Source organism: Heteronotia binoei, chromosome 3 (assembly GCF_032191835.1).
Source record: "Heteronotia binoei isolate CCM8104 ecotype False Entrance Well chromosome 3, APGP_CSIRO_Hbin_v1, whole genome shotgun sequence".
In the NCBI taxonomy this organism is placed as follows: Eukaryota; Metazoa; Chordata; class Lepidosauria; order Squamata; family Gekkonidae; genus Heteronotia; species Heteronotia binoei.
Genome location: NC_083225.1, coordinates 161,396,485 through 161,413,878, shown reverse-complemented (window position 1 = coordinate 161,413,878; position 17,394 = coordinate 161,396,485). Strand labels below are relative to the sequence as shown.

The 17,394-nt window shown below is 40.4% G+C and overlaps 1 protein-coding gene across 1 annotated transcript; it reads left to right on the top strand.

Moving 5' to 3' along the window:
• The first annotated feature begins 471 nt into the window (after window positions 1–471).
• On the top strand, window positions 472–15,483 carry POLR1D (RNA polymerase I and III subunit D). Its single transcript, XM_060234758.1, has 3 exons — window positions 472–690; window positions 5,355–5,429; window positions 13,970–15,483. The coding sequence occupies exons 1-3, from the start codon at window positions 665–667 to the stop codon at window positions 14,250–14,252; spliced, it is 384 nt and encodes a 127-aa protein (XP_060090741.1). The 5' UTR covers window positions 472–664; the 3' UTR covers window positions 14,253–15,483.
• Window positions 15,484–17,394: the final 1,911 nt, after the last annotated feature.

Here is a 17,394-nt window from a genome sequence, read left to right as displayed (position 1 = left end):
TCCTGCAAGGCAAGTTTTAGACAGGGAGCCAGCCAGCCCAGACCGTACTGGTCTGCGTGCCAGAGCATTAGGAAAAAACCAGTTGTCAAATACACCTCCACACCTGCAACTTGGAAGGCAATCCAGGAAAGCATTGTCATTTGCTTCTACAGAATGTATAAACTGGCAAGAGAAACTTACTGGCGGAGTTTTTCCATCTATACAACTCTATGTTGCAGGGCCTGTTTCGTTTTTTTTTGGGGGGGGGGTTGCTAACCATTTTGACAGTTGTGAGAAACTAGAATTATCTTAAAAGAAGAAGACACTCAGAAGTGCTCGCTGTCTTTCGGGGGGCTGAGTCTCATAACCACTTCCGAGTGAAACTGCGGGAACGCACCGGCAAGCTGACCCTTCCCATCTTCACTGACAGTTCTCCCTTTCCCCCCCGTGAGTTCCGTAACGTCTGAAGACACCGCCAGGTCCCAACAGAACGGAGGAAGGCGGTGCTCGTCTTTGCCTCGGCGAGGAGGCTCCACCCGCTCGGGGTCCTTGCGAGTGGTAGGCGTGCTCGTTGACGCTTCGCGGGCCGCCTTCTTTTTCCTCCTTCCTGTTTTGGCTGCGAGGCTGGAGAGATGATGGACGACGACGCTGGCGCTTGAGAGGAGGCGAGCGGCCGCTGCCCGCCATGGCGGAGGATTCGGAGCTGGAGAGGTGAGGCGGCAAGGTGGAAGCTGCACCCGGGACGGGAGTGCCTGAGCGCGGGAGGCGACATAGGGCGGAGCTGCACAAGACGAAGTGGGAGGGCTCCTCTAGGCCCTCGGAGAGCTCCCGAAGTCCTGCCCTTGGGAGCCCGGTCTCTGGGGGAGGCGGAGCAGTGAGAAAAGTGGTTTCTGTGCTTAACGGGCGGTTTCTATGCTTAACGTCTCATTTTGTGGCGGGCAGGCGGAGGGGAAGGCACGTATCAAACTGTGTTAGGAATAAGTTCTTGGCCCCTGTGGCACCGGTTTTGTTAAGATTAAGATGTAGGGTCTCCAGCTCCGGATTTGGGAAATGCCTCGAGATTTTGGGGGTGGAGCCTGAGGAGGGCGGGGCTTGGGAAAGGGAGATACTCCAGCGGGGTATAAAACCAGTCCACCTTCCAAAGCAGCCATTTTCCCCTGCTGAACTGGTCTCTGTTGCCTGGAGGTCAGTTGTAGTAGTGGGAGATCTCCAGCTACCACCTGGAGGCTGGCAACCCTAGCACTTTGAAGACTATCATTATTTATTCCAGCATAATCTTTTGTGATAATAAATTATGCTGGAGTAAATGTTAGTAATTGGCAGTGAGCCCCTATTTTTGTTTGTTCACTTCATTTATAGTCTCTTCCATCTATCCTGTTGCAACAGCCCTGTGAGGTAGGTTAGACTGTGTGCATGTGTGACTGATGAGAGATCACTTAGCAGGCTTCGGTGGGAGAGTGAACATCCTAGTCTATACTTATACTGGCTCTTTAGCACTGCAGACTAACATAGCTACCCATCTTGAATTATATAAAGCAGGGAGATCTTTGGTTGGCCTAGCTGTCCTTGAAAGATTAGTAATCGCTACTTAATATCTTATTAATACTGCTGTCATGTCAGTAGTGACAAGAGAGTGGGAGCTAGCTGTTCAAAGAGATCTTCCTTTTATTAAAAGTTGCCATTCTGTCACCAGTAATACCCATAATGTTCCTAAAGAAGGTAATGAGAACTTTTTGACTTCTCAATCAGGGGTTAAAAATGGGGATTGGAGGTATCATACACACATTCTATGGTAAGGTGGTCCTTTGGCTCTCTGTTAAATGAGAAAAGATAATGATGTCCTTTTAGCATACTTGCATGTTTTTTAAAAAATTATTTCAGCCCTGTTCCACAGAATTTCTTACAGGGGAAGGAAAGGAATAATTATGATCTTGGAAAAAAATTAGATTTAAGCTGTTTAAAGTGGGTGGGAGAAAGAAGAGATTTGCTGTCCAAGCCTAGAATTCAAGTCCCTTGAAGTTAATGGTTTTGGAAGAGTGTAACTTAGGAGCACTGTGTGCACAACTGTGTTTAAGAAAGATGGCATTTTCTATTCCATTCCTATTCCTTGGTAGCAGTGCCAGAGAAGGGAAGTTACCTGCAGCTTACCTGGACAAACTGAGAAGGAAGGAAGTTCCCTCCTCTTCAGTTGGAAAGGCTACAAGATGGGAGGGGACTGATATACCACCAGGGCTTTCCATTGCACAACAGATCACTTCTAGTTGGATCATTAGAAGAGGTAAACCTGAGAAAATCAATCCATGATGGATCTTTCCCCAAGCATACTCATACAGGAATTCTCATACATTAAACCAGAACTAATAGATACAGAAGATCAGATTTCTTTCTTTTGGTGCATTAGAGTACTTGATCCACATTGGGCCAAAGCTGAAGTACACTTTGGTCAGTCCCAGCAGTGGGAATTCACACACATCAGGTTGGAGGTAGTAGCAAGTGAATGCAGGAAGTGGGAGTATGTGGATGCTTCTGGTTGTTGGTGTGCCAGCATCTGCAAGCAAAGATGCCTACCCCCCCCCCCAGTATGAGAGAGGTTTTTGGTACGGGTTTCATCGGTAGTATAAGAAATGTAGTGGATAAAATCAGTCAAAAATCTCATGAGAAGTACAAAATGCTTTGAAGGTGAAACAGCAGGCTATGGTCTCACACAAGATGAAGGACACTCTCCAGAACCACTTTCACCCTGTACTTGATTCAGAATTGAGCTCAGCAAATCAAGTTGTATTGAAACAAGTAAGAAAATAACTCTTTTTTTCTTACCTGAATTCAGAGGTGCTTTCATGGGTTTTCCAGTTGATCCTGGAAGTCCCCTTACCTGGGGGTCTCTCCTACCCAAAACTCAACAGATTATGATAGAGCAGTCTTCCTTGAGTGCAAGATCTAAATAATATACAACAATAAACATGGATTTATTTCAGCCCTCAGGTAAGACTGAGGCATTGCAACATTCCTGTTGTCTTTCTTGGATTGGAAGCAAGCACTTAGAAGCCATCTAAATTCCTAAGCTGCACTTCAGCAACATCACTAATCAGAGTAACTGATACATTGGCAACTGAAGGTTTATGCAAATAAACTGGACAGCGCTGGCCTATCTTTGGTTTAAGGACTGAATTAGTTGTTGCGAATGTTCACAGATATAACTGGTCAGGATGAAGGTCAACAGTTAGAATCAGGGCCAATAAGGAAGCCCTTCCCCCTTTGCAAAAATCTCGTGCAGGGCCTTGGAACCAGAGGAGCTGTGAACAGGCAGAGGTCATGGAATGGAAAGAGCTTGCGGGTGGTGCAGAGGCTAACCAGCTGTGAAGCACCATGTGTGCTGAAAGAAGGGGAAGAATAATGTGGGCTGAGAAATAGGAGACTTGGGAGAATAACAAATGGTTCTTAAATCCAAGTGGGCAGCCGTGTTGGTCTGAAGCAGTAGAACAAAGCAGGAATCAAGCGGCACCTTGATACCTGATCCCCTCGTCTGATGAAGTGTGCTTAAGAGAGCACACGAAAGCTTACGTTCTGAATAAAAATTGGTTGGTCTTAAAGATGCCGCTTGATTCCTGCTTTGTTCAAATGGTTCTTAAGACTGTCTCTGGGAAAGAAGGAGGGGGGGAGAGAAGCTAGTAAGATTTTCTCCAGTGTTCTGGATAAGGCCTATAAACAGGAGAAACTTGCTGTTGGTGGGAAGACACTGAAGGAGAAGAATACTGCCAGGAATGATGGGAATAGGATGTTCAATAGCAAAGGTTCTAAAAATCAAGGTGGCCCAAGAACATAGGACAGAATATGGAGAAGGATGGAATTCAGGAATTGCAGAAGTATGGAGTAAAGGTCAAATTGAAAATATGGCTGAAGTAAGATAATCTCACAGATGGACTGTTGACAGAATGGGTCTGCTTCCCCTGCTCTATTGAGAGGCTAGGAGGTTTTTTTCCAGGGAGATCAAACTGGTGAGAGGGAGCAAGAAGCTGAATTTCACAGATATTAGCTAACTGGCTCTTTAGCTGGAAGTCTCTAGTCTAGTACTGCTTTGCATCATGGGAACTTCTGCTTATGTAAGCAGGTACAGATACAGAAAGAATTCCCAGTGTACCATTTCTCCACAAAACATTTTTTAAATGCTGTAACGTGAAATGAAGTGTTTTCCTTTCTGCACTGCACAGTGATGCCACATCTCTGGAAATTGCTACATAACCACATTGCAGGCAACACATCACTAGAGAGAAAAGAAAAACTTTAACACAGAAGGTGCCAGAGTGTCTTTAGGAGGGTTATCCATACGAATTCACTCAAGTTTAAGATATTTAATCTTGCATATATGACATTGTAAGTATTAGTTATGTAACTAGAATGAAAGAAAAATTTTCATGAGAAGTCTTTAGTAGTAGAACATTTGGCATAGTTTTGTATTCAATGACAGGAGTGGATAAGGCATCACCAAAATGATGCAAAAATAAAGTGTTCTCTTTCTTCTCAAGTATTTACTAAAGAATTCTTTTTAAGGGTACTATACAGGAAGATGATTAGAAGCCAGTATCTCCTGTATTATGTTACAGTCCTTGTGATACACATTATTGAAACATGTATAACTGCATCATCATTTGTTGTCTGTATTTATCACATAAAAGTATTGCTTATATTGGATTTCAGAATTTAAATAAAGGTAATGGGGCGGAACTTAATAGAAATTTGAAAGAATATAATCCTGGGATGATTCACTATAGACATCCATTACTGAAAATCCAATACGTTTGATTATGCTTTTCATTGCTGCTAGAAATCCATCCATCCTAGTATAGTTTTCTACTTTCTGCCATAAATAGTCTATTGATAGAATGGTCTGAAAAAAGTTACTGTCAGATCTAACTTAATGTTTTTAGATTTAGTAACTGTTTTAACTAATGTATTAATCGGTTTGGGGTTAATTTAATGTTTTGTTAAATGTATTGTTGTTTTGCTGTTGTTAGCCGCCCTGAGCCTGCGTGGCGGGGGAGGGCGGGATATAAATAAAATTTTACTTACTTACTTACTAAGTTTTATCTTATGTGCCTGTACTGTGGCTCCTATTTAAGCTGTTAACAGTTGCAATACTACATTGAGGGTGCATAAACATACTGGAGTTGTATCAAAACCTCAGTTCTCCTTTCCATTGCAGGCTATTCCGGAGAGCCCCCTATCCCCCAGAAAGAGCATTTGAGAGCATTTAGACTGGACTGGAAAAGGGCTGGGAAGGCAGGAATGTCCTTAACAATACTTGCCTCTGATGCTTACAATTTTGTTTCTGTTCTGGAACACTAGCTTTAATTTTTTTTGTTTGCTCTAATATTTAGGAAGGCAGTGGAAGAACTTCTAAAAGAAGCCAAACGTGGAAAAACCAGAGCAGAAACTATGGGGCCTATGGGCTGGTAAGTTGTTCTTAAAATTTGTTGCTCTCCACACCCCACTTGACCCCATATAAATAGTTCTCACACTTTAAACAAAGTAAACAATAACTTTTTTGCTGTTATGGCTACCAGTTAAGTGTGCTTGTACAGAAGTTCAGTTGAAATAAATGAAAGTGAACTTTTCACAATTGCTCTGTTGGGCTATTCTAAGAAAATTGACTTGAGTGGATTTCAAGGGATCTAACTGTGCATAGAGTTGTATTGTATACTGGACCAGTTTCAGAACATTTTAGAACCATTTCAGAACATTTTAGAACAATTTTAGACTGTGTCTTCAGGGAAATAGAAGAAGCAGAGGCAATAATTTTTGACAACTCATCTTTTTACATGTTCTCCATTTTTAAAACCAGCCCCTCGCTGGCATCGTTTAATACCGTCGATCAGAACTGAATCTTTTAAATAATGTCTGCTTTGCAATTGGTTCATTTTCTGTGATTGTATGATTGCATTTTATAGCTTGTACTGAACAATATTTTTCATATTCAAATTATTGCATGATCAGTCATGATGAAAACTCCCATTTTGCTGTGCCAGCCAACACACGTCTGCACGAGCTAGTTCCAGGGTATGTTTGAAACCTGCAGTTGTGCATCAGCTTGCTTAATTGCTCAATGAGAAGCTTTGTAGTGGTAGACAGTTTTTTTTGGAAAGACAACTTGCCCACCACCTCTGATCTTCCCCTGCAATACACACCTTCCAAGGACTCTGGACTACCTTTCTGAGGGTACTCTCAGTTTACCTCGAGTCCAGTAGACCTGCCCAGCACCCTGCATATAATGAGAGTAGGGAATATTACAAGATGCAGGAATCCTGGAGTGGATACAGATGGAGATGCTGGGTGAGTTCTGCTTGACCCTGTAAGTCAAAGAAATCTCTGTTCAGGCTGAGTTGAGAGATTGTGATCCTTCTAAGTTCTAACCAGCAACCCCCAGTGCTAAATTTGCTTGTTTTTACATACGTTGATTAATGGTATTATTGTTTAGCATAACAGCAGCCTTCCACTCAGCATTGTATACCTGGACTGTCAGAAAGGTCTGACAGAACTCTCTCCAAACCTCATAAGGAAGCTTTTTGTCATCAGATAAAGGGATTAGCCTTCTTAAGGGTTGGTGACTGATATTTTCAGTTCTCACAATGGAGAGAAGTAAGTCCATGAAGTATTCAGATTTGGACCAGTACTATTTATGAATGCCTAGAGTCAGCAGTGAGATAGCCACGTTTATTGTCTATAAAAACAAAAGATCTCTGGGGGAAATGTTTATTTGCTTTACTTCTAGACTGCTTTTTTCCCATGACTCAAAATCTAAAAGCAGTGCAATCAGCACAAGTCAGCTAATAAACAAGGTAATAAGATTGGGTAACAAAACTGGAAAACAGTGTAAAAGAGAAAAGTACAAAATGTGACATACCATAAACATTGTAAAAACCAGATTACAAAACTACACAGTGCAGAAATATTACAAGCCTATTCTCTCCATAAAATGACCTATACAATCTGTCTCATACACGTTCGGTGGAATAATAGAAGTCTCTGAGATCTTCAGCAAATGGCCGCATAACCCTCTGCAAAGTTACTGCAGTCTAATTCTATTAATTTCAGGTGGCTTAGGCTGGAGTAACTCTGTACAGGATTTCACAGTAAGTGACTAAAACCTGAAATATTTCTTCGGTGCCCCAAAAGAAATCTGACGGCATCAACTAGATGGAGGTCAAAGTCTTGTGATTCTTTCTAGCTCTTGGTTTTCTTGGACAGAAATTCAGCATCCCAAGAATAGATTCATGCTTGTACAACAACTGAATTATATCCTGCAGTGCTAACTACCAGCCTATCATACAAGAAGATGAGTGGAGAGTATTCCAGGACTTCAGAGCTCGGTTACCACTTTTGAGTATGTAAGATGTATTTTCTAACATACTCAATCCATTGTCTTTTTAGATCTCAAACTAGTCGTAGGCACATTGACCCATTCATGTCAACAATGCTAGAAGACACACTATTATACTTCTGAAACTGATACTACTGCAGTGTGTGATAACAGCTGCAAAGAAAATAGTCTATGTAACTGTTCCCAAAACTTGAGTACTTGGTATTGTACACTGTCAGGAATGTCTTAATTAAGGATGGGGACAAACTGGGGGAAATGGTGGTTCATTTCATGATTGATTTGATTTCTGACCTCTGTTGCTTTCTCTCTCATGGGTTCATTTGGTTTGGGAGGTGTAAAACTCACTGGGAGTCTTCAGCAGGCTTCCCCCACTCACACCCCAAATTTGGCAAAGATTGGATTTGGAATGTCCCCAAAGCAGGTGCCCCGGGAAAGCTCAGCTTCAGTTCTCACAACAACTCTTCACGCTGCAGAATGGGAGCTCTGTGATTAGCTCCTGGAGCTGCCAGTCAAGCTGCTATGGGTATTTCTAGGGCTCCCAGAAGTCCACCCTAGAGTTGCTTGGAATTGATTGAATCAGTGCCAGGTGGCCTGGGAAAATGAACTGCAAAAACAAACCAAATGAAGCACCAAGGTCCAGACCAGTTTGGAACAAACCATGAATCTATTTATTTATTTATTTATTTATTTATATTTGGACTTATATCCCGCCCTTCTCACCGAAGTGTCTCAGGGCGGCCTGATTCATGCAAGAATCACAATTTGTGGTTTGGTTCGTGCCTATGCCTAATCTTAATCTTGCCATTTCAAAATAGTTTTGTCAGTCAAGTCTAGCACAGTTTGGAACACTTGTTCCTAATGGAGACCGCAAGTTTGCATCTCTTCAGAGGTGAATTCTTCTTTTATTGCTTGAATATGCATACCTCTGAAACTACTTTTAATCATTTGGTTCATGCAGATGATACTTTTTATTTATTTATTTATTTTATTTAGGATTTATATCCCGCCCTTCCCACAAGTGGCTCAGGGCGGCTTCCAAAAATTGGTCAACATAAAATTAAACACTTTTAAATATATAGGCAATTAAATATTTAAAACAGTTAAAACCTTAAAACCAATAAACATTCCAGTTACATATAAAACAGACGTCTGGCAAGCTACATTGAGTTCTCATCTTAGCTAGGTGTAGGCTAACCGGAAGAGGGTCGTCTTACTGGCCCTGCGGAACTGAACAAGGTCCCTGTTGAATATATTTTTATCCCCCCCTTTTGCAAAAGACCTTGGGGAGAGATGCATAGATTTTTCGTATCCTCATTTTATCCTCTCAACAACCTTGTCAAGTAGGATATGTTGAGAGTGTATGAATGGCCTAAGGTCACTTAGCAAGTTTCTGAAAGGATGGGATTTGAACCTGGGTCTCCCAGAGCCTGGTCTAGCAGCATCTTAACCATCATAATATACTGGCTCTGTATATTCAGTATATGAAAGGAATTCTGAATATTACAATGCAATAGCTTTGGTTTCCAATCTTTTTTTCCCTCATCAGTCACGGCCTGCAATCCTATTTATGTTTTTTGGGAAATGATCCCCTTTGATCTCAGTGGAACTGTTTATCTGTACACTTGCTAAAGGACCAAACATCCATCATTCAGCTCTGCATTTTTGGATGTGATCAGCATATCATAATAAACACCTCTGTTCAATATTCACTAATGCAGTGTCTATTTGTTAACTCAGTATGATATTCCCTATTCACCTGTTACTAGAATTGCTGGATCCAAGCGGGCAGCTGTGTTGGTCTGAAGCAGTTGAACAAAGCAGGAGTCAAGTGGCACCTTTAAGACCAACCAATTTTTATTTAGAATGTAAGCTTTCGTGTGCTCTTAAGCAGACCTCATCAGACGAGGAATCCAGTACAGTGAGCAAAGCCATACATAGCTGGTAGGCAGTGGCCCAGAATGAAACATGGTACAGATTTAAGAACCAATGACAGTGAAGTAAAATTATCTGGTAGACAGTGGTTTAGGATATAAAATGGTACAATGACAGAATAGTAAAATTTACAAATTGAGCAAACCGTTGATCTGAGTACCGTGAGCATGCGAAAGCAACAAAACAGCAGTATGCAATAAAATTAATATATCCCACATATTCAAACAAATGTTGGAAGTGTCGAGAAATTAAAGGATCCTTGTTTCATATTTGGTGGCAATGTGAAGATGCCAGAAAATACTGGGCCCAAGTCAATATTTGGGCACAAAAAATCTTGAAAATAAAAATTAGTCATGTACCAGAACTATACCTCTTGAATATTTGTAGACAAAACTTTCCTACGACAAAACTAAAACTATTACTATGCATAGTTACTGTTGCCAGAATACTTTATGCTAAGTATTGGAAGACCAATAAAATCCCCAACAGAGAGGAATTCATTACCAAACTTAGATGCCGCAGAATCTGATTTAATGTCCATAAGATTAAGAGATGGCAATGTGCAAAAATGCCAGGAGGAATGGAATCCCATATATAAGTGGGTAAAAAGTAAAGGTGTTGATTTGGAGTAACAGAAGTTTATTGATCCTCTCCATTCCTTAGTGTGAATGAGTTTGTAGTTGTAGTGGTTTTTCTTTTCAATTGTATTGTTGTGTATTCCCTATTGTGTTCTATTGTGTTTTGTTGTGTTTTGTTGTGTTTTATTATCTTTTCGCTTATTGTTGTTTTGGATGTATTTGTTTCTTTTTATTATTTGTTTGTTTGCTTGCTTGCTTAATAAAAAACTATATAAAAAAAAAATTAACAAAATGAGCAAACCTTTGATCAGAGTAGCATGAGCATGCGAAAGTAACAAAACAGTAGTATGTCAAAATGTGAGATTGTCTGTCAATTAAAATGGGTGATGGGTTCAATATATGTAATGGGATAAGCAACCAAAGTCCCTGTTTGAGTGTGTCAATACAGCTAAAAGAGAAAGTGATGTTCTTCTCCACCTAATTTACTTTTTAACATGTAAACATAATTCTAGTTTGCCATAGGAAAAAGGAATACAATAAAATATAGTGAAAATGGGTAAAGCATATGTAATGAGATATACAGCCAATATGCCTATTTTGAGTATGTCAATACAAATAATTATACTGATACACAATTCTAAAAGAGAAACACATTGGAATACTGTGGATGTATAGCTATATTCACTGAAAGTGGATTTAGCATCTGTAATGAGATAAAAAACCAATATCCCTGTTCAGTCCTGGGGAGGTGTTTGTTCCAAGTTTCATAATAATTTGTAATTCAGCAATTTCTCTCTCCATTCTGTTCTTGAAGTTCCTTTGCAGTAAAACAGCTACCTTGAGGTCACCCATTGAATGCTTTGGAAGGTTAAAGTGTTCTCCCACAGATTTCTCAGTTCTGTGATTCCTAATGTCAGATTTATGTCCATTTATCCTTTGGCGTAGGCTTTGTTCTGTTTGCCCTAGGTAGAGAATGGAAGGCATTGTTGGCATTTAATGGCATATATAATGTTCGAAGATGAACAAGTGAATGAGCCTGAGAGGGTATAGTTAATGTTGTTAGGCCCAGTTATTGTGTTATCTGGGTGTATGTGGCAGCAAAGTTGGCGCTTGGATTTATTGCAAGCTCTGGTATTTGTGTCCATGCTCAGATGAGATGCTGTATTGTTGTGGGTGAGGAGTTGTTTGAGGTTGGGGGTCTGTCTATGTGCAAGAAAAGGTTTACCCCCCAGTGCTTTTGAAAGAAAGCTGTCACTGTCCAAAAGAGGTTGTAAGTTGTTGATGATACATTGAACTGTTTTAAGTTGAGAGTTGTGTGTGACCACTACTGGTATTCTGTTATTTTCTCTTTTGGGTCTGTCTTGTAACAGGTTTTCTCTGGGTATCATTCTGTCTTTGTTGATCTGTGTCCTGACTTCATCAGGTGGGTACTTTAGTTCCAAAAAGGTTTGTTGTAGATCTCTCAGGTGAGAATCTCTGTCAGCAGGATGGGAGCAAATGCGGCTGTGGTGTAGAGCCTGGTTGTATACAATGGATCGTTTGGTGTGTTTGGGGTGGTAGCTGGAGGCATGCAGGTATGTTTGTCGGTCAGTAGGTTTCCGGTATAAAGTGGTGTCAATGCGTTCATTGTTTAGTTTTACAGTGGTGTCCTGAAAATGTATTACTTGCATAGACTGGTTCATTGTCAGGTTGATGGTAGGGTGAAAGTCATTGAAAGCCTGATGGAATGCGTCCAGGGCTTCTTTACCATGGGTCCAGACCATAAAGATGCCATCGATGTAACAAAGGTATAAGCTATGTATGGCTCTGCTCAGCTATGTATGGCTTTGCTCGCTGTACTGGATTCCTCGTCTGATGAAGTGTGCTTAAGAGCACACGAAAGCTTACATTCTAAATAAAAATTGGTTGGTCTTAAAGGTGCAACTTGATTCCTTTAGAATTTCTGGGTTCTCCTCTTTTTATGGGGGATTAGCAGAGGTACACCATAAGTAGAGCTATTTTGGAGCGATATCTCACCAGGTATATACTGAAGTCCAGTTTCAGAAAGAAAACTGAGGATTTAAAATAGTTTAAAATGTTTACTTTAAAAATATGTATGAATATAATCACACTTAAAGCAATTAAAATACACACAATCAAGAACTAGGATAGTTAGGAAGGAAAATAGCAACTTTGAGGAATGGTTACAGAGGTGATACTATCTTTGCAGATGTACAGATGTCCATGAGGGGAGGGACAAGATGACCAGCATCTTAGGAGTCTGGTTGGATCCAAGAGCACACAAAACACTGAGCATGGGCAAAGCTGAGTATATTTGTACCCTGAAATGTATCCTGAAGTTATGGCTGGGTGTGTTAAATAGTTTAAACAATAGTTTAATGGGATTCCCATTGCATGGTGAGGGTAACTTGAATGTATCCTGGGTGCTGGACACAAAAGTGTAATGTTGTCTGTTTGTTCAGAGAATGGAGCCAGGTGATAGGTTTTCCTAGGTGCTTTGAATTGATTCCCAGTTTGAAACAAAAAGTTCCTAATGGTGTCTAGAAGAGCCATATAGTTTAATGTTTGAGATTAATTTTATCTCAACCATCTGGAGAAAGAGGCAGGAAGGAATGGGGGTTTGTGCAGTGGATTTTGCACATTAGCATAGGGTAACACAAAAGATGTTTGGATAGGGATTTTGGTTAACATGAGGAGATTGCCTATACTATGCTTCCAGCCAGCTGTAGATATGCAGATACAGTACCTGGTAGAACTCATTGTTTCTGACATTCCTTCAAAGGGTGGGGAGGAAGGAGATTGGAACTAGCGTTAGCAGGCTTTTGGCCCAAGCAGAGAGTGTTCTCACCTGTCCTGTTTTTGCAGGATCTTTGGTTCAGGTAAAAACATGGGGACATCATTGTTTGTTGGGGTTCTTCCATGAGTCCGGCAGTGCCTCCTGGCTACACATCATACATTTACTTCCATTAAACCAACAATTGTACAGAACTTTTCTTCAGTTTACAATCAGAATGCACAGGTTTAACATCACACGTGTAATGTGCAGTAAGGTTCAACATAACATAACATGTAAGGGTGCACCAATACCAATATATATTATTTGAAAGCCCAGTCTTTTGATCCTTTTTTAAAATTACTGGAGTTTGAAGCATCACCCACAAAGAACCAACTCCGTGGTTCCTTAATGTGCTCAAATTATTCTTTGGATGTGATGGCAGGTTTTTGTGTAGTCATCAATAACTGTTTTCTTTTAATATAGAAACCTGGCTATTTGGTCTTTGTTTTAAAGCCTTTGATAAAAGACCCACACCTTGACATGAGAACAAGCTTACGTAGGTTTATTTAGTGAGGCTTACTTGCAGACAAGTATCCTTAGGATTGCACGGTGAGTCCTTTGAGGCAAGCTTGTGACTTGTGGCACCATGACAGTAAAATTGTATTCTGGCATAACTGCAGCCCTCTTGTTCAGATGCAATGTATGGGTCATCACAGTCATCTTATGTAGGAAAAACACAGGCTTAAAGGGGTCAGAAATTTAGTTACATAAGATTCAAATCTATCAATAAAAATATAGTGGCCATTAACTACTTATGCTAAGCTAGCTGGTGGTGGTGGAAAGTGCTGTCAAATCACAGCTGACTTATGGCGGCCATGTAGGATTCTCAAGGCAAGAGACATTCAGAGGCTGTCTGCCATTGCCTGCCTCCACATCACAACCCTGGTATTCTTTGGTGGTCTGCCATCTAATAACCTAATAACATCTAATAACAATTCTGGTTAGCTTCTGAGATCTGACAAGATCGGGCTAGCCTGGGCTATTTAGTTCAGGTTTAAGATAGGTAGCCCCTGTAAAAAAAGAAGCACATTGCATCTGCAGGAGTATGCTCCTATGAAACCTTATGCTGGAGTAAAACATTGTTAGCCTTTAAAGTGTTAGACACATGTTAATTTTGGCACATCTTGATTCTTTCTTTACTCCAAGTTTACACTAGGTGGCATACAAGGAAAGCCAAAAGCCAGCAAAGTTGAGTTGCTTAAATTGATGCTGGTGTCCACTACTTTTAGAGTTCTCAGGTATTCATGTGTGTGTTTTCTATCTGTACAGGATGAAGTGCCCTCTAGCCAGCACAAACAAAAGATTTCTTATCAATACTATTAAGAACACGTTACAGTCCACGAAAGAGCCAGAGCAGGGACAGAAGCCTGAGGAAGATGAAAAGGAATCCAAACCAAGCCTGAGCAGGGAAGAAATGAAACCAAAGAGACACAGATTGCACCCTTACACGCCTAGCTTTCGGGCTAGGAGGAGAGTCAGCCGTTCACCTCCGAGACATCGGAACAGGAATCAGCACACACAGGAGAAGTATGAAAAGCAGTCCAGCAAGTGATGAAGAATATGTGCTGTGTTAAGGCAGGAATGTCATTAAACACAGAATGGTGGAGATGTCCACCTGAAATTGTCATGTAAAAAAAAAAAAGATTGCATAGTTCTTTACTGTTTTTCTCCCTCCCTAATTAAACTCTCCTCTGATGGTTGTAATCTGTGTTTAGCACAAGTTTTGACAATGCCTAAGTCATTAGAAGTCAAGAGACTTAGGAGAATCTCACTCTGATTAGAATGGCACTGTTAGAAACATCACCCTTTGATTAACATAGATAAATATGCATTGTGTGTACATGAAAAACCTTTGCATTGTCTTTTTAAACGCTTCCTAAACCCTCTTTGATTTTAAAGGGTTTCTGTTCCATGGGCAAGGAAAGCTGGAAACACTTCTTCACCTTCATATAAATGATCGAGGGAAAGTATCACCTCAGAATGGATGGCATAAGTGCCAGAGTTACAAATTAATTTGCTTTAATTTTTTTTTTTTATTTATACTGCCCTCATTTATAAACCAAGGAGGCATTTGTCCTGACCAAGCGCGTTAGCTTGGGTCCTGCTGAACATTTCTGCTGACTGAAAAAAAAATTTTGTCAATGGAAGACAGCTTTATTGCCTCCCACCACAGCCCCAAATGCCCCAAGGGACAGCCTAAGGAGGGAGTCAGAGGTCTTCCATGGGGAAGGGAAATCAACAGAAATTGGCCCTTTACATCAGGAGAAATTGTGGGATCTAGCCCACTATTTTGTGAGCATAGAATATCCCCCAGCATTGAAGTGAATGAAGGCACCCTCTATTTGACCTTATTAAGAGTTTTGTACAACTTTGAATTTCAGTCATCGTTTAGATCAGTGTGTGAATTTGGCTCCCATTGTTGTGCACCTGATTGGTCAACTGACATGAAGTGAACCATCATCTAATAAGGACAACACCTGCTGTGTATTGCTTTTTCTCTGGTGTGCAGCTATATGGTGAAGAATGATGATTCTGAAAATTAAGCTTTACTAATTAAAGGTGGAATTATAAAATAGTATAGGAAGTTGCCACTTGAATTTGAATTGCTATTCTGATAGAGTTGTATTGTAGAGTTCTAAATGCTTTCTTTACTTCTGGTAATTGACATTTGTCATTCTTTTGCTCTGTGGAGCTGTCCGTTGACATTTACAGGCTTTAGACATGGTTATCTGGTGTGTGTGTAATTGTTTTCAGTGAGTTAATATTAAACTTGTATGACTGAACATGTGTCTAGAACCTTTCTCCTAAGTTAGACAGGGTTTGGGGGAATGGCTTACAGTTTCTTACCAATGAAAAGTTATTAAATATCCGGTTCAGGTACAGCAAGCAGCTGTTTTTTAACTCTTTCTGGGAGATGAGGACTTTAGATTCAAAATTGTTAATTTTGTTTTACATTTTTATACACAGATTTAACATGATTCATAAATCTAGTATTGGGTGTCAAATGACCAATGAAGTCACTTTAGCAAAACACAACTTGTCCAGAGCTAATTCCATTTAATAATTAAAATATGCAACATGGTGTTCTGAATTACTGCATACATAGTATAGGGGTAAAAAGGTAAAGGTAGTCCCCTGTGCAAGCACCAGTCTTTTCCGACTCTGGGGTGACGTTGCTTTCACAACGTTTTCATGGCAGACTTTTTACGGGGTGGTTTGCCATTGCCTTCCCCAGTCATCTACACTTCCCCCCCCAGCAAGCTGGCAACTAATTTTACCAACCTTGGAAGGATGGAAGGCTGAGTCAACCTTGAGCTGGCTACCTGAACCCAGCTTCCACGGGGATCGAACTCAGGTCGTGAACAGAGCTTAGGACTGCAGTACTGCAGCTTTTCCACTCTGCGCCACGGGGCTCTTTCCATTATAGGGGTACAAATATATTAATAATTTGGGCTGAATTTTACATAGTCTATATCTTCATCCTGATCTTGGACACTGTTTATGAGAAGTCAGTGCCATCCTATGCAGGTTTGTTCTCAGGTTTATTCAATGGGGCTTATTCCCAGACAAATGTTCATAAGTTTGTAAGGTTCTCTCATTTGCTGGTTAGACAACCAAGTTGCTCAAAGGCACTGTAGGAACCAGCATGGTGTAGTAGTTACAGTGTCGGAGTGTGATCTTGGAGATCCAGATTCGAATAATCACTCTGCCATGGCAGTTTGCTGGGCGATCATGGCCTGGTCACACTCTCTTAGCCGAACCCATCTCATGGGGTTGTTGAGAGGATAAAATGGAGGAGAGGAGGATGTAAGTTGCTCTGGTTTCCCTCTGAGGAGAAGGGTGGGGTATTAATGAAGTAAAATGAAACAATCGCTTGACAAGATATCCCTATCGCATGCCTTAAACTTTCATTTATCTTCTCTGTATGAGTAGATATTGCCCATCATTTAGTTTTCGTTTATGCTTCTCTGATCTCTTCAGGCATAAGAATTTTGGGATGGGGGTGGGTCATGATGAGCATAGTCCTACTAATATAGGCACCTGTCATTCCCATCTGTAGTGATTCTATGGATGTAGCTCAAATATATACTTAATATACAACAATTCCAGGGGATTTGTTTTAAGTTTTAAGCATATTCTAACTGATACACTGGTCAAATATAAATAACTATGTTAAATACCGTGAGATCAAAATACTTGGGTATCACAGATAACCCTGGTAATTTTTGAACCAAAGTACTTTTCTCTGCTTTGAAGTGAAGATCCACTCAGCTTCCATGCAATTGAATCCTCACATAAAGTTTCCCTTTTATCCAAAGAAGATGCTGATTGAAATATTGTGACAACATTGCACTTTTTGCGGGGAGGGAGAGTTGTTGCACTTCACCAATGAACTTCCTAATATGTAGCTTTATTAAGGTGAACAATGATACATTGCCAATATGTCAATTAAATCTGTCTTTTTAATTAGAATATTTATATCCTACTTCTCTCTATAAAATGCCTGAGGTGGTTTACAGTAATTCATTTAAGTGTGTATCCAGCAGCTGCTGAAATAAATATTTGTAAACAGCAGTGAAAACAAGCAGCTAAAAAACTCCCTAAACCCTAAAACTGAAGAGCAGCCAAAACAATACATAAGAGTGGGAACAGTAAAACATCGAAATTCTCAGTAAACAACAAGGGGAAAAAAA